A 17127-nucleotide genomic window follows, 5' to 3' on the forward strand; every position below is an offset into this window, starting at 1 on the left:
TCATGAACTCCGGCTGGCAATTTAAAGGAGTGGGTCACGGTTTGCGCGTCTTACAAAGTTTAGCCCAAACTTTTCAAGTTCGTCGTTTGTAATCCGTGTTAACCTTCTCTGTCTTTAACCATCCTTGTTCCTTTATCAGGGGCGTAGCCAGGATTTTTCAAGGGGGGGGGGGGTCCATACTGTGTCAAAGTACTCATACAAAAGGGGGGGTCACGGGCACCCCAGGACCCCACTAGCTACTCCCCTGTTTACGGTTTAAGATTATCTCTTTGGTGTTTTTCTATCTTGTGAACGACAATTTTTCAGCCTGGTTTGCTTCAAATTAAAGGAAATTTTGTAACTGGCCAAAATAACTCAAAATATGTACCGCGACTGAGCTCCTTTAATTGTTAAAAATTCTTGAAATTCATACCAAAAAAAAAACATATTTTCTTTCAATCTATTGTATGTCCCACATGTTAACAAATTCACCACAATGTCTTCTCTTTTTTTGTTGAAACAACAGAAACGTAGGAGTATAGGAACTTTATACACTGCTATTAATTACTAGTCTAAAATTAACCCATTAACCTCAGGCTTGTTCCTGAGTAAAACTCTTAAAGACACCTTAACGAGCTAACTATGAACTTCTTTTTGATTGGTTTAAAAAAGCTCCCGCAAAATTATATCTATTACAGAGTACCACGTGAGGTACCACGTGAGGGATACCAGCTTTTCAACCAATCACAGTTTCCTATTTCTGTTTCTGTATTCATGCTCAGTGCGCTCTTTTTTCAAGACTGCCATAAAACCAAAACCACAATAATCACATCGCAGGTACCATGACAGATCAATCAAAACTCAAGAATAGCTAGGAAAATATTAGGACGATGGCAAGAGCTGGGCTGAGCGTGTGGACTAAGTGGTAGAACTGTGTACCATGGCGGAGGTCATGGGTTTGAGTCCCAACCAAGCCTGAATTGTTGTTGTTGTTGTTTTTTTCTCGCTTCGTTTTTTTTTTTCACAACTGAAGTTGTGTACATAAAGGCGATGATCATTCATACCTTTAATTTGCATGACTTTGTTGAACGAATTTTTACTTATTAACAAAGATCAAACGATAAGAACAAATTAAACTAAGCACAAGAAACAGAGTTATTTTACGATAACCGGTTGCGTTGAAAACTGTTCTCAAGATTTTTTTGCTTAAAATTACTACGAAATTACCTATTTTTGTCTGTTACGATAAGCATTAATTATGATAACTAACGATGGCTGTTTCTTTAAAGTGTAGCTTTTTATTAAAAAAATTTTTTACCACGAAAATATTAAAAACAAAAACCTCTTTTTGAAATAAAAGTTAAATCAATCTGTCAGGTTTAGTTGCTGAACATTTTAATTTAATTGCTATTTTTGGATTTACACCTTACATCATAGCACTGGTTGAGGAGTGGATAAACACGATTTGGAATGTACATAAAATATTTTGATTTGACTTCTTAATTCTTGTGTTATAAAAACGATTAACTAGAGTAAAGACTGGTTTCTAAATCAATAGCCGCTCGATTTTTTGATTATCTTAATCACATAATTAATGTCATTCTTTTAAAAAGCGAGACAACAAGGTCTTTTGATGCAGCAAATTATATGCAGTATAATTGTGTGCATAATTACAATTATATGCAGTCAAATTATACGTATTATAATTTGGATTTGAAATAGAGATTTCTTTGATCCTTAAATTCTATGATCCCCAGCGATCAGGCTGCCAAAGTAGTTTATGGCTCTAGAGCTCTAGAATTAATAAAAGCAAAAACAAAACAAACCAAAATATTGGATTTGGAATACAAATGTCTTTGAAGTTTCTATAATCACCACCGACCAGGCTGCCATAGTAGTTTATGCATATGGCTCTAAAGCTCTAGAATTAAAAAAAAAAAAAAAAAAAAACTACTGGCTTTAAAGCAGACAAGTCTAGGGCTTCAAGGCTCCGTCGGATTACCTCGAGGTCTCAAGGAACGAAAATCGACATTTCTGTCGGGGAAGAGAAATGTTCTCGAGTCCAGCTCTTGTGAGACTCTGGAAGACCAATCTTCCAAGGCTGTTAGCTAACGGAAAATTAACTTCTCAATCAAGTGGTCATTTCGACAAAACAGGTTCTTTTCTTGGTGCTGGCATTCTCAGAGGACCAGGGGATCGCGTCCTCAGGGAAGCATGCCTCTTTAAACTGGCGGCGTCCAACATCGCGGCGAGGTCTGGTAACGAGCTTGAACGACGTCGACTTTTCTGACACGATGCAGTACTTATGGTCTGCCCTTCTGACCCGCCATCCAGTTGCGTTATTCCTTTGCGTATGCCAAACTGCTTTCTGAACCACTTTTTGGTCAAGGGGCTTATAGGTGGCTTCAGGTTTCCAAGTTTATCCATGTCTTTTATGGATTGAACATCTGCATTGTTGCTTGTCTGTGTTTCAGACTCGCTCTTATTTATGTCTTCCTGCCGTAACGGTAACTGAGGTGGTTTATTCTTTTTTGATGACATCTTTGTCTTTCAACTAAAAAGAACAATACGTTAAATTTGTGACAAAATCGATTTCAGGGCGGAAATCAATTGGGCGACCTACACTGTTTACAAGATTCTTTGAATTGACCACACAAAACAATCGACAAAGAATCAACGGATCGAAATTTTCAGCGATACGGCACCTTAATGAATTCTATTGTTTCAAATAGCTATTATGGGATCTTCAGGGGGCAAATTAGTATGTATTTACCCCCTGAGCATCCCATAATAGCTATTTGAAACAGTAGAATTCAAAATGGCCGCCGTATCGCTGAAAAGGTCCATTTCGCTGACAGAAAACGCGCGGGCTCTGGGGAGGAGATTGCAGTTCACGCGCGCGGAGTTGCCGTCATTGACAAGAGCAAGAAAGCTTGTTATAAAAATTTAATTAAAGAACATTTTTAGAACGCCTCAGGCTTAGATCAACAAAAAATTTTAATAATGCTCAGATTCATCAGCCTCAAAATCTTATCAGTTTGAAAAATAGCCTTGAGTTTAAACTAAGACCGATGCCGGTTTTCTTGTTGCAATATCTACATTTACCACCCTTCCAGCACTTTACGGACTATTTCCAAAACAGCTCCACGCAAAACATTGTAGCATTTTTAAACAAACATGATATTTTACATTTGACTACAGTAAGCAGGTGTCCAGGTCTAAAATCCAAGATATCTGTTGGGGTGGGGATGGGATTATTTGTTCACCCTTCATGGCAGCTGATGGTGAAGAATTTTCATCTTGTTTATAATTTTTTTCGTCTAATTTATGAACTTCTTCTTGGCGTATGCGGTCAATTTCGTTTTCTAAACACATTGTACCTGTTTTCTGTTCATAAATGCGACAGTCCTTCGGATAGTAAACTGTTGCTTCGTTGTATAATTCGGATTAATTTACTTTCAGCGTTTATATTACTAAAATATAGCAGTAACACAGTAGGGAAACGGTACAAATTCCAATTAGTTTTCCGTCTATAGTTTTCTCTGCGACTCTACTATCTCATTACGTTTCTTTACGGAAGCGCCCAGATTACTTCTCGTCAAAATATCTTGTTGGCGTTTTTCCATCATTTTCCAATCGAGATAAGAGAAATAAACATTGAGCTAGAAAAATAAATCGAAAAGTTTCGAACCGGATGTTTTGACGTAGAAATATCTCAAGAGAAAAGGTTTGCTTATGCATAGCATATATAGTTTTGATAGCTGTTGATTTTTGTTGCTAGTTTCTTAAGTGTTTTGGTTACCCCGCTGAGTTATGCATAGCATATATAGTTTTAATAGCTGTTGATTTTTGTTGCTAGTTTCTTAAGTGTTTTGGTTACCCCGCTGAGTTATATGGATACACTTGGCTGCCCAGAGCAAAATATTGAGTCGGCAACCCTTAACGAGGTATCCGAGGAAAAGATATAATCGGCCATCTTCGACTGCAGCGAGAAATTGAAAGTGGCAATGACATCTGGCGAAATATTTTTCAGTTTTGATATCAAAGGCTACGTGCTTTCTTCGTTGTTTTATAATTAAGAATCCCTCAGACTTTGTTCAGGTAGTTATTGTTCTGGGTTTGTTTTGTCTCATGCTCGAGTCAACGTTGGAGATAAATATGTCAGCAATATAGTTGAATTTGCTATCAACTGTATAAGGTGAAGATCTTTTGAATGCGCCCAAACAAATACAAGGCATGACTGTGACGAAGCAGCGAAAGTTTCGCCATTTTCCAAGGAATTTGAAACAAAAATTAAATCGAGTAGCGACTACAGTTTCTTACCTGACTGTGAATAAATGATGATCTTGGAGGTATTAATTTAACACGGATTTGCACAAAGGAAGGTAAAGCTCGGCAGCTTGACTGAAGTAGAATGTAGATATGTACAAAGAAGACAATTGGTGGACGCGTGCCTGACAGTGCGAAAGAAATAAATTTACATATTAGTGGACGTGTCAAGCGATGGACAAAGAAAACTCCAGTTTCATACGACTTATGTTATAATTAATCATTTTTGTATTATAGGATCTAGCATCATCATTCATGATCCTCTTTGACGTTTACACGATGTTTTTCGATGCATAATTACCGAGACACGAAAAACGCAGTTTGAAAAACGAAAATCGCAAACTACCAGCTCTGACCAGAACTGTGGTCTTGTGTTCAATTAAGCAGCTAGCAAAGTGAAATGTTCTTGTGCCAAAATCTTCGGTTACTCCGTCGTTACTGAAAGCAATATCATAAAACTGAAATTCGATTTCGCAAAGAATAAGGATCGTAATTATCTAGGGATCGTATCGCTGCGGTTCAATTCTTTTCAATATTATTGACCTAAAGAGTACGCCGACCGAAAACCGAAAACCGAAAACTGAAAACGAAAACGTTTGATTCCGAAAGTTGACAAAACTGGCGAAATTGGATATAATTTTCCTAACATACCTGACTTACCTTTTTCAAACGGAAAATAACTGGGTAGTGTAATCTTCAACGAAGCAACAGCTGTGCAATGTTTGAATTCTAGGCCATTGATATCAATGGACGACCGGCTGGCAGACCACAAAACACGAAACAAAAACATTGGCAGCCTCGGGGTTTCTTGCTTTAGGAAAGTTTGCGAGCGCGGCGTGATTGTGAAGGCTCGCCTATCATCCTGATTATCGTTGTTGTGGTATATGGACAGAAAACAAAGGATTTTGTACGTGCAATGTAAATATGTCCGAACTCTCAAAATATTGAGAAAAGGAAAAAATCTAAAATATTTTCTGAAGTAAATAACTCAGTCTGGCCGATTGACCTTCTAAAAGATTGGTTTCGTCCGAATCGTGAGGCCAAAAAAGATTCAGCTTGTAGTAAGGAAAAACAGAAATGCTGACAATGGTCAAGTAAATGACTATTCTTGATCGAGTGAAGAATTTCTATTGGATGTTTTAACACATGTTTAACAGGCGTGGGCTCCTGACCTTGACCGAGAATTTGTCCGGGAACTGGGTACTAGTAAAACAGTGCTTCTTTTCGGGACAAACGCAAGAGGAACTGGTAGTAGATAGGCCCTTCCCGATTATGCTAGCATTTTTGGGGGGGCCATTATTTGATTAAAGAAGCATTTTTTTTCACACTTTTTCTGTAAAAAGACTTGCTAGCATTATTTAGCATTTTGCATTACTAGTACACGGTAGCATGCTAGCCTTACGAAAACATCGCACCCCACACCCCCTCCCCCCTACCCCCCGCTCGGTCCTTTCTGCAAGAATGACCGTAGGATCTTTTTCAAGTATACTAAGTGGTAAACTCAACTGTGTAAGAAAAGAGTTGAAGTGACAAACTCCCTACATAAAACGTGCTTCAATACATCAAATCCCGCTTCCTCATTCAATCGTCATTAACTGTTATATAGTCCTATCACAACTTATCACATACCCTGAGAATTCTAGCCTTTTCCTTCCGCCATTTGGGACGATCGAAAAAGCGAGCAGCGAAAGACAGACGAACGGCCTCGTCGTCCCTTCTCTCCCGTTCGCATTTTTCGATCGAGAACTTGGACGGGCTTTGAAACCTCAGGTTTGCTTTAAAATCAAATTTAATACTTGGTTTAATACCACTACTGGTACACAGTTTTCCGTGAAAAGCTACGATGACTGGTTTGAAACTCATACCTGGCTTCCTTCCCTGTTTTCTGTTCTTTCTCTAGTTTGCCCTTCTTAATAAATGTCTTCTAGCTTCTTCTCAACAAATTATCAAGACTTGATTACGCAGCAATCGGCGTATTACTAATTAACTTATGTAACCAGTGATCACAAAACCTATTATTGTCCGGAAATAACCTGGGTGTCTGGCGTCTGTCGACTGACGAGTAATATCGAGAAAAACAACAAATACCATCTCAATATATCCAAAAACAGATAGATAACAAAACATCGGCCATGGTAATATTCACCAAAGTTAATGCTTATCGCAAATATTTGTAGCTTGAAACTGGTTGAAAAGACCTCGGTTAATTGATCAAACCCATCAAACCAGCTTGAATTAATTTCCAACACCAGTCTTATCTTCCTCGCATTTATAGTTTTTATACTTGACCTTCCAATTTTTGCCATCTTTAATGTAGTGACAAACCATTAATCATAAGATATTACATTTTAATTGGCGCATGATATATGTTTTGAGAGTTAATACCAAAAATAGAGGAATGCATAGTATTATGTTAGAATGTGTTGCGTTAAGCACACGGATCAAATTAAAGCTATCAGTATTCGCAGCTATAATTGCAGATCTAAACCTTCCAGATATTTGTATGAATGACTGCATGTATCCTTGGCTTTTCATCAAAGGAAAAATGACCGTGCGAGCTTTTGGAATCGGATAGAAAATTTCAACTTAACTATCGAATTCAGTGGGAACTTGAGAACGGACGGGAACTATCAAGCCAGACTCTAAAAACTGATGTTGGTGAGGATCGGTGAGTCCCCCCCCCCCCCCCCCTACTGTGTTTGAGTTCAGAACGGCTTTGTTAAGTTGAGGGACATTTTCCCAGACTATTTTTTATCGGATGTACAAACTCGGAAAAAAAAAAAAAACATTCGGAGACGCTACAAGAGTGGTGTCAAGTGATTTTAACCACTTCTTATCATCAAGAGACGAGGATCATGAATGTATTAGTGACTGAAACCAGGCAAAGAGAGAGCTGAGCTGCAGAGGGTGCCGGTGGGAGGGAAGGGGGGGGTACTAAAGGTCTGAGCAGGGTCCGCTGGTTCTGGCCTCTTAAACTACCCTTACCATATTAGCGGAAAATGAATTGTTCAAACAAGAAACGATGTGTTTTCACGCCTTGTTGCTGATGTTAGACACTGTCTACCCCACTCGAAAATGTCTCCGTTCAGACTCCTGGCTCCTTCTCATTGAAACACAATTTCACAAACATGCTGATAGCTGGCGCCCTGTCGACGGCCTGCTCTTGCGGTCAGACTAGCCCCAACCACAATCTTAACAAATATGGCGACTATTCACTCTGTCAGCTGATACGATACTTTTCGTGAGCACTTGTATATTTTCCAAATACTTTCGGAGGATTGCAACCGTTCGGGGAGGGGAGGGATGTTTCTTGCGAAACTGTGGCCTATGAAATAATTAAATTAAAAATATAAGTTCCCCAGATTTCGCTGTCTGCGGGCGATCCCCGAGTCGCAGACAATAAACCCACCAGCTTTTGCAATTTTGAGGTATTTCTGGCACTGAACCAAGAGAAAATGAGAAAATTTTCTGTTGTGGCAACCCGTAAATATTAGCAGATGTCAGTACGCAAGAGAGATAGCCTCAATCCTGGACAAAAGAGTTGGGACAAGAAGCAAGTTCTTCCCTGCCCCCACTTTCAATGTTGATAATCAGGTGATTTTTTCCCTTTTTGTCGGAAAAAACGCGATATTTTCCAACATTGATTAGGGGGAAGGGGGATACGTGATACAGCTCAAGTGTCCCAACTACTTTTGGCCGGGATTACTGGTATCAAGAAGCTGGTAGAGAGCTAAGCATTAAACTTTATACAGACGAACGTGGCGTTTGGCAAACTCCGATAGATTTTGTTCTGTTGGCATGACTAACTCGACGTTGATAGCTCTTATTAAAGTCAGATTTTGACATGAAAGTCTGTTGAATGGTGAGTGAAAATAGTCCAATGATGATAGGTAAGTTAGATTTTGAGTTAATTTCAAAGTCTGATGTTGACAACTGCTAAAGGGTCGCCGCTATCACGAGGATTTTACATGAGTGGTTTTCATCAAAATGGTGCTAAAATTATAACTGATTTAATGAGTACCTCCTTATACACTTTAAGTGCCGAGAACGACCAAAATGATTGGAGAGTAACAAATTTTAATAGCCTTTTAGCAATTTTACCAAAAAAATAAGGGAAAAGCTTGAGGCTGCTCGGCTTTTTCTTTCAGAATCAAACTGTCAGGCATGTGGTAACTCCAGTCAACCTCCTTTGTAGTGACAGTAGACTAATGACACTAGTGTAGTCATTTTTAACAAACTCAGCTGGTTTCCAATGATGTAGATATGCGATTTTTGCTTTGGTCGTTTCGAATTCATGGTCATATAAATTTCCCTTTCGTTGGATCAGTGAGCTACAAAGTTCGGTGCAAACAGTGGGTGTGAGTTTCAAAGTTTAAGCTGAAAACGGCAAAACCCGGATGCTGAGTTTGAAGTCCAAAGCCGTGACATCCATAAAGTGGGATGTTGGGCCACAAAGTCCAATCTTGACAGCTGTAGAGTTAGGTGCTTTGTTCCACTTTTGATTCTCGGTGGAGGTGTAGAACAAACTGGAACCGAAGTTATTCCGGTCATAATTTCAAGTTTTTGAAAGCAACCGGGGGCCACTGAAAGCAACTTATCTGAGCCGATAACCAGACCCACGCCCCGAGCAAATCTTCTACCGCGCGGGTGAGATCGTCGAGATCTGGTGACTAACTTCGTCGCCATTTTGAGTCACACATCGCCAGCCAGACGTACATGCATAGGCTTCAGATCTTTAGCGGAAAGCAAGGACGCGGAATAAATAATCATGGAGGTATGAGTAACACTTGAAGTTTGCTTTCCGGCAGCTGATATGGTGCAGATCTCGCCAAATACACTTTATCAGACCAGTTTTACTGAAGATGTCGAGCCAAGTTGTGCAACCGTTCGGCGCGTCTGCTTTGCTGGAAACGCAACTGCTGTTAATTTTTTTTTTATCTTTCTACATTCTGTGCCTCACTGTTTTCAACGCTGAAGCCTTATTTTGCGTCCTTTTCATTGTTCCAGGTTCACTTGTTGTGATCGGCCATTATCTTCAGTCGAAGTACACATACTAGTTCTTCAGCTTTCATGTGCTAATTCAGTCCACAAGCTTTAGCTTAGTTAAGAGATTTAAGACTTAAGCTTATTTTCTTCTGTGTAGAAGTCATCTAAATCTCAAAAGGCCTAAAATGATCCGACTAATTTCAAGCTACATGTACTGTCTTTTCAACGATGTGATGTTCTTGTGCAGATGCAAAACTTGTACTTGTACATTGTACACCTCTCACTGAATGCATAGAGTGAGGTGTTTGTTCTTGCTCAGTTTTCAACGTTTGATTTTGTGTACAAAATTATTATTTTACATGTACAGTAAATTTAGGGAGATTGTGTGGCATGATAGTAAGTGTGCTGTACTCCAGATCGACCAGTCCTGGTTCGAGCCTTGCACGGGGTCATTGTGTAGTGTTCTTGGGCAAGACACTAAACTCTCACAGTGTTTCAATCCATCCAGGTGCACAAATGGGGACCAGCAAATTCAGGGTAACCCTGCAATTGACTAGCATCCCATCCAGGGGTAGTAGAAAATTATTAATACTCCTTGTCACTTCAAGAATTGGGGTTAATCACAGGCCCTATTTGCCACTAGGTTCAAACAGGGACTTTGTAATTGCACATAGATTTAATGCATGTTTCTGCTTTCTGTTTTAAACAGGTAGAAATTCTAGATGCCAGAAGCAGGAGGGTATTGTGTGTCCTAAAAGATGTAAGATATAAATCATGCTATCCTAGATTTTATGCACATGTATGTTCTTGTGCCGAAGCAGAGCAGTGAGTTGATTCTGAATTTTATCAGTGAATCAAAAAATGTCTGAGCTCACAATAAATCAAGTTTCCTACACGCTGTTGGTGGAGGTGCAGTGGCCTCATGGTTAGTGCACTTGACTCTGGATTGAGCGGTCCGTGTCTGAGCCCTGGCCGGAGACATTGTGTGTTCTTAGGCCAGACACTTCACTCTCACAGTGCCTCTCTCCACCCAGGTGTATAAATGGGTACTGGTGACCTAAAATTCTGGGGATAACCCTGTGATAGACTAGCATCCCATCGAAGGGGGAGTAGAAATACTCCTCGTCACTTCATGCTCCAGAAACTGGGATTAGCTCCAGCCTGATCTGCCACTTGGCTCGGATGCAGACTTTACTTTTTGCCACACATTGTGGAGTTGATTTTCAAATGGCCTGCCTTTTTATTTATTTCTAGCTGTCTCCATCCTGCACCATTTCTGATGTTAAAGAGGAGTATCACAAAAAATGTAAGTAGCCAGTTTGTGAGGTTTGTGACAGTTGTATAAGATTATATTGTCAGTATACAATGTATATTCTGTATGTCATTCTTATATGATTTCTAATTAACTCATTACAAAGTGAATCCAAGAGATTGTAACTTAGAATTATGTTCTGTTAACATTTTGCCCCAGTTTCAAAGTTATATCCTGAAAGACAATCATTTCGGCTTGAACCAAGTAAGTAATATCCCTATTTAAATGGATTTGATTCTGTTAGTACTCCACCATCATGGTAATATTTATACACAGTGTAGGGATATATTTTTCATTATATTATGCTTTTTAGCAAGATATTTTTGGTAACTATTTACTTGACAAAGCCTTTCATAAATTACCACCAAAATTAATCTGTTATTACAGTATGTGTGGTTTTCCCAGAAGTTATTATTATTTAGTTCTGTGGATATTTCAATGCCATTAATTTACCCCTTATAAATTTAATTAACAGTCGCATCAGGTACCAGGTCTGGCCTTCCCTTTTGATTCCATCATTTTTTATTTACATGTACATGAATGTTTCAAATATGTTTCCCTTTCAAGGAGGAAAAGCTGTGAAAGATGAAGAAACATTAGAATCCTTAGAAGTTAAGGATGGAGGCAAATTATACTTTAAAGATTTAGGTATGTATAAGACCTAAGAACACTCCTAGCTTGATTTAAGTCACCTTACATTGATATGTGCAACCACCAAAGTTTACTTAAATAGTTTACAAACAGCTTGCTTTGACTGCTGAATCCATAAGAGGAAAAAAATGAAAATTCTCTATATAACTGTTTGCCAACCTTGTTCTCTCAATTTATAATAAGCCAGCCCATTTATGCATTATTGCTGAATATTATTATTTCATCTACTCAGGTCCCCAAATAAGCTGGACAACGGTAAGGAAATCACCCAGGTTTCTGCTTAATAAATTAGAATGTCAGCTGCTTTTAACCTTGGTAAAAAACTGAAAAAGTCAATTACAGGTGTATCACTACTGACAGTAATTAATTGACATATTTTTCCTCCGTTTGCAATTAGGTATTTTTAGTCGAGTACGCTGGTCCTCTAGTAGTCTACATGCTGCTATACATTCGACCTGCTATTGTTTATGGACCTGAAGCAGCCAGCAAGCCTTATGCCACTGTAGTACAGTAAGTTTGCTTTGTAGTGGGTAAAAAAATTAGAGTGCATTTCAGAAACCTTTTGACAAATGGCTTTCGAAGTTCATTTGGAATTCCTGAAGTTCGCTAGGAACTTGGCAATTTCATTACCTAGTGGTTAATCAAATTGCCAACTTGGAAATGAAGTCGTGAATTTCACGTTGAACTTCGTTGGGAAGTTGCGAAGTTTGTTGCAAGCGAAGTTCACGCCATTATGTGTGTTTGGTTTGGTAATATAATTACAAATGAATCTCTTCACATTGCAAATGAAAGCAACAAACTGAATGGCACAAACTTCACTTGCAACGAACTTCGCAACTTCCCAACGAAGTTCGGCATGAAATTCACAACTTTGTTTGCAAGTTCGCAATTTGATTGACAACTACATAATGAAATTGCCAAGTAAGTAGCAAACTTCGGGAATTTGAAACAAACTTTGGAAACCATTTGTCAAAATTTTGTGAAATAGTGTAATGGTGCAATTCAAGATTCTCTTAGTGAGATCCTAAGACTTTCACTGGAGAATCCAGGGCTGAGACTGACTGACAACAAACAAATGCCAGAATGTGTGACTCATCTTAATTAGGCTTCCAAGAGTATAAGATCAAATAAAAAATTTTCCAAGACCCAAGATTTTCTTAGTGCCATTTGCCACTCTCTTTTGCTTCTCTCAGTTAATCACTGACACAGTAATCTTATAATTCTTTGTTTGTTTATTTGTTCATTCATACATTTTAGTGCTGGTTTGTAGGTTGGTTTGTCAGATAGTTGTATGTTTGTTCAAGGTTACTTTGTTTGTTTCTTCATTCATTTGTGTGCATGCTGGTATGCATGCATCTATTTGTGGTTACTCATTTTGTTCCTTCTTTCTTCCAGTTACTCAGTCACTTTGCCATTAAATTTTTGCAATGTTTAATTGTGTCTTTTTGTTGGTTTCTTGTAGTATAGCAGCAGCCTGTTGGTCAGGACACTATGCCAAAAGACTGTTGGAGACACTTTTTGTTCATCGCTTTTCCAAGGCAACAATGCCCTTGATGAACATTTTCAAGGTAAGGACAATCTACTTTCCTTTGTCATAAGCATCTCCACAAAATGTGCAAAAGATTTTCCGCTGAAAACCATGAGAAGTGTGACTCACATAAATGTATTTCAAAAATATACTTGTCATTGTAGCTAAGTGAAAAGTGTGATAAGATTGACAATCAATGCTCACAGACTAGCAACCATATTTACTGTACAATGATTTAATGATTGCTATTGACAAGGGGAGATTCATAGCTTAATATCCACATGATTTATTTTAATCCCATTTTTTTCCTTTTGTTTTTCATGGTATTTCTGAAGAATTCTGGTTATTACTGGTAAGGATAACATACATGTATAATTATACCTTTAGTCAGAAGCTTTGAGATTTGTTTTGTGTTTGTGGGGTAGAGTACCCCAGTTTGATAAAGGTTTCTGACTCAATGCTTACAATAGGTGTGAACAGCATTCTTGGACATTAGCCTAACTGCAGATACGTTGAAACTTATGTTGTGGCTTTTTCTTAGGGGTTATGGAGCTCTAGTTGGATATTTTGTGAATCACCCATTGTATACACCACCAAGTAAGTTTTATCTCCTTACTAAGTTTTTTTCAATCATGTTCTGATTTACTTGTATTGTCACTAACTCTTTTGTTTAACCAGAATTCATACATTATATACACGTACGTAAATGTAGATTGTTTTCACTGTCGCACAACATTAAGTTTTTATTCACCTGTAACCTTGATCTCCACACTGTAACAAACTTGTTTCTTTTTGAGTTAATTGTATCAGCTATTGGCAAGTTCACCCGTAACATCAAGGGTTTCAGGTTACAGGCCTTATTGACAGTCCTGCTGTTCAAAGTTATTGAGCCTGTCTGGTAAGACCTCCCCATAAAGGCATAAAGGCCATGAAATGAAAGAACCTTCCCCCCCCCCCCCCCCCCCCGGGCTGCAACTGCTAGAAAAGTCTTGAAACACCTCTCTTTCTGTTTTTGTTAGTGTATGGGGATGCACAAGTCTACACCGGTCTGGCAATGTTCTTGGTGAGTTCTGTTAAACATATCCATGCTTCATTTTTATGTTAGCTAATTGAAATTAATTTTGCAGTTGACTACAATAAGGTGAGCTGCAGTATTTTAATGGTTTGTGTACAGGAACAGAATATTGAACGTGTGCATTAACTTCCTGGTAATGCTGTTGCTATAGAAACTAGTGTTGAGCCATTGGTCACCTCTAGATAGCAATGTAGAAATTGAATCTATTTTAATCACTTTTTTCTTCTAGTTTAATGAGTATGGAAACTTTGTTATCCACTGTGCTTTGCGGGACTTAAGGCCGGCAGGTATGTTTGTGTGCTTCTATTTAGAAACTGTATTAATCAGTCGGTAAGGTGAGCACTGTTCTTCATACCAAGCGGTCCAGATTCAAGGCCTGGCCAGGTTCATGGTGACGTGTCCCATGCAAGGCTCTTTACTCTCACAGTGCCTCTCTTTACCTGGGGGATTAAATGGATACCGGCAAACGTAATGCTGGTAATGCTGGGGGTAACCCTACATGTACAATGCGCTAGTGTCGTTTGGCTTGGGTCCTTGTGCAATGCTCCCTCTCCCAACAATGGCTGCTTAATATTATATTCAGAGTAATGAAAACTCATCTCACCTTGTTACAAGGTGGCTTTGGTGAATGTGACCCCAGCTTAGATATAAATCACCAGACACCTGCTCTTTATGTTACTTTGTTGTTACTCTGCTTTAGGTACAAAAGAGAGGAAGATTCCCTACCCAACATCGCACCCAATGACTCAGCTGTTTCGATTTGTCTCCTGTCCTAACTATACTTACGAGGTGAGCTCCAAATGGACCAGAACTGATCTCACAAATTCCTTAAATATCAGTCACATTGCGCCATCATTGCAACGAGATACATGTATCAGTCAAGAAAGCGTTAGTGAATGCAAATAAAGAAAATAGATAGATATTGTGCTTTCGAAGCGCTCGTTTCGCAAACTACAGATTTTTTGAGAATCTGTAGTTTCAAAGACAACTCATGTTTGACTTCTGGTTCGTTTCTGACATACGGTGATACAAAAGAAAAAAAAAACATAAGTTACTCTTTACGTATTTCGAGAGACGGCTGAGACTGGATACGAAATATTCCGTTCTGGTGACGTAGCTCTACAGAGATCGGTGTGGAGTCTCTGATTGGTTGTTATTTGCACGTGAAAATTCAAAAACCAAGAAACGACCAATCAGGAACGCTACACGGATCTCCATAGAACTACGTCATAAGAATCGAAAAAGACTCCCAAATATTCATTTAACAACCTCAAGCGCTAGCGGTAAGGGATTCGCATATTTATTTTCAACAATTTTTCTATCTTCCTTTCTTTCTCAGGTGGGGGCTTGGTTATCCTTTGCGGTGATGACTCAGACATTGTCAGGTATGTAGTTACCAAATGATGCTGCCATGCGCTTTATTTAACTTGTGGAAAATTGTTTCATTCCTCCACAAAAGAAACAGAGCGATCTGAAATTTTGAAGACGCAAAATTGTTGATACGTTTTCTTCCCTATTAAATCAACGAAAAGTCCTATTCGTTTTCGATAACGAAAAAAAGGAGCGGGGGAGGGGAGGGGATTTGAAAAACATTTTGTCGCGACTATGTCTTGCCAAACTTCGAGCCATGCCTCGACCAAGCTGGCCTGATATACCACCGAAGCTACCAAAAAAGTACGATTAGGTGTAAAAATTATTTTCACAGTTACTAACGCGTGTCGTTTATTTTTCAGTGGTGCTGTTCATCTTGGCAGGGTTTTATCAAATGTCAGTGTGGGCAATCGGAAAGCATCGCAATTATCGCAAAGAATTTAAAGATTACCCCAAAGGAAGAAAAGCAATCGTTCCTTTTCTGTTATAAATAAACTTCAAACAGATTAACAATTATTAGGTCTCAGCTTGTTTGCGGAGTGTGTTTATGAAGAATTCATGATTAAAACAAACAAACTTTCCAAACTAGTGATCACTTGTTGTACTATCACATTTGAAATAGTTACGCAATATATCAAACACGAGAGACAGTGTTTCATCGGGATATCCAAACACCAAGAAGGGAGTTGAAAATACGACGCGCAGCGGAGTATTTTTGACGAAATTCGAGGTGATTGAATCGCCGATGAAACACTGTCTCGAGTATTTGATATATCTTCTCAATCGAAACAAAAACTAAGGAGTAAACGGAGAGGAGAAGTAAAATCGTCAAAATCTATGCTAATTAGGACCGGGTATCCAAGCCTCCTTCACGGTTGTGATTTCCTTTGTTTTGACTTGATGAATTATTAGTTTATGTCATTTTTGTAACGAAGTGTTTTTTTTTTTTTAAGCACCTGTTGTGATGTGAAAGCTAGACAAGGTCGGTGAAATGAAATAAATAACTTATTCACTGTTACTGTTCTGCTACTTCAGGCTGATTGGCAGTATTTCTGAAGACAAAGGGATATGACGACTTGCCCCTCTCCTCTAGGCCTGGGACCCATTTCTCGGAGGTCCCGAAAAGTTTTCGCGCCTGGAAAGCCACAGCAAAATCTTAAACGTTATGATTACGGAGCTGTAATTCTTGATATGAATATAGTTTCCCTTTATAAAAGAAGTTTCAGGCACACACATTCCTCCCGTTTTAGATACAGATTAACTAACAATGGTCTCGAGGGCCCGAAAAGTTTCCGGGGCTTTCGCGAAACGGGCCCCCGAGCCGATTGTGCTCGGCAACTTTTGAGCAACTTTTGGTGTTTGGAGTAACCTTTTGCGGTTCTAGTAACCTCGAGCAAGTTTTGCCTTTTTGAGCAACTTTAGATCAAAATATAGGTTAAAAGCACATATCAAGCAGCAAAAAGTCGACAATTTCATAGAAAACCTAAATTTATGCGAATTCCTTGGATGTTTATCAATCTTTGGAAGTTTGGACAGATAACTTGTCACTTGACAACGTTTCGCGGGCCCACTGGTTCGTTCATTTTTGCGAGCAACTGTTTAAAGGAGCTCAGTCACGGTATTTTGAGCTATTTTGGCCATATACAAAATACCTTTAAATGGTAGGAGACCTGAAAATAACAGTGTAATAAGATAGAAAAACACCAAAGAGATAATGATAAACCATAAAGGAACAAGGATGGCTAAGGATGGAGAAGATTAACACGGATTACAAACAACGAATTTGAAAAATTGAGGCTAAACTTTTCAATATGCGCAAACCGTGACGTAGCTCCTTTAAAGTTAAGCTTCAAGCCACTTTTAGGTGTGTATTTTTAAAAAAAAAAAAAAAACGAT

At 38.7% G+C, this 17127-nt stretch overlaps 2 protein-coding genes across 5 annotated transcripts; one reads left to right on the forward strand and one right to left on the reverse strand.

The window, feature by feature from the left end:
* Positions 1 to 1021: 1021 nt before the first annotated feature.
* Positions 1022 to 6376, reverse strand: LOC149114506 (uncharacterized). Of its 4 annotated transcripts, none has more exons than XM_089287079.1 (3): positions 6174 to 6323; positions 4303 to 4433; positions 1022 to 2533 (listed from the first exon to the last, which is right to left on the reverse strand). In XM_089287079.1, the coding sequence occupies exon 3, from the start codon at positions 2518 to 2520 to the stop codon at positions 2119 to 2121; it is 402 nt and encodes a 133-aa protein (XP_089143205.1). In that variant the 5' UTR covers positions 2521 to 2533; positions 4303 to 4433; positions 6174 to 6323; the 3' UTR covers positions 1022 to 2118. The 4 variants fall into 4 exon arrangements, with proteins under 4 accessions (XP_089143205.1, XP_089143204.1, XP_089143206.1 ...); XM_089287078.1 differs by lacking the exon at positions 6174 to 6323 and adding an exon at positions 4969 to 5391; XM_089287080.1 differs by lacking the exon at positions 4303 to 4433 and having other exon boundaries at positions 6174 to 6376.
* Positions 6377 to 8763: 2387 nt separating this feature from the next.
* Positions 8764 to 15816, forward strand: LOC110062158 (very-long-chain enoyl-CoA reductase-like). Its single transcript, XM_089287084.1, has 15 exons — positions 8764 to 9082; positions 10004 to 10054; positions 10549 to 10600; positions 10766 to 10810; positions 11174 to 11254; positions 11490 to 11512; positions 11655 to 11767; positions 12720 to 12825; positions 13121 to 13137; positions 13327 to 13382; positions 13805 to 13848; positions 14090 to 14147; positions 14561 to 14649; positions 15200 to 15245; positions 15594 to 15816. Exons 1-15 carry the CDS (start codon positions 9077 to 9079, stop codon positions 15719 to 15721), a joined length of 915 nt encoding a protein of 304 aa, XP_089143210.1. The 5' UTR covers positions 8764 to 9076; the 3' UTR covers positions 15722 to 15816.
* Positions 15817 to 17127: the final 1311 nt, after the last annotated feature.

This window comes from Orbicella faveolata, unplaced genomic scaffold (assembly GCF_042242905.1).
Source record: "Orbicella faveolata isolate gen_17 unplaced genomic scaffold, um_ofav_v1 contig_14, whole genome shotgun sequence".
In the NCBI taxonomy this organism is placed as follows: domain Eukaryota; kingdom Metazoa; phylum Cnidaria; class Anthozoa; order Scleractinia; family Merulinidae; genus Orbicella; species Orbicella faveolata.

Bases quoted from the DNA above. Each gene is read 5' to 3' on its own strand.
- LOC110062158 (XM_089287084.1), top strand. The intron at 11,768-12,719 runs GTAAGTTTGCTT...GGTTTCTTGTAG, and splicing joins CCTTATGCCACTGTAGTACA to TATAGCAGCAGCCTGTTGGT. The intron at 14,148-14,560 runs GTATGTTTGTGT...ACTCTGCTTTAG, and splicing joins GCGGGACTTAAGGCCGGCAG to GTACAAAAGAGAGGAAGATT.
- LOC149114506 (XM_089287080.1), bottom strand. From the start codon at position 2,520: ATGTCATCAAAAAAGAATAAACCACCTCAGTTACCGTTACGGCAGGAA.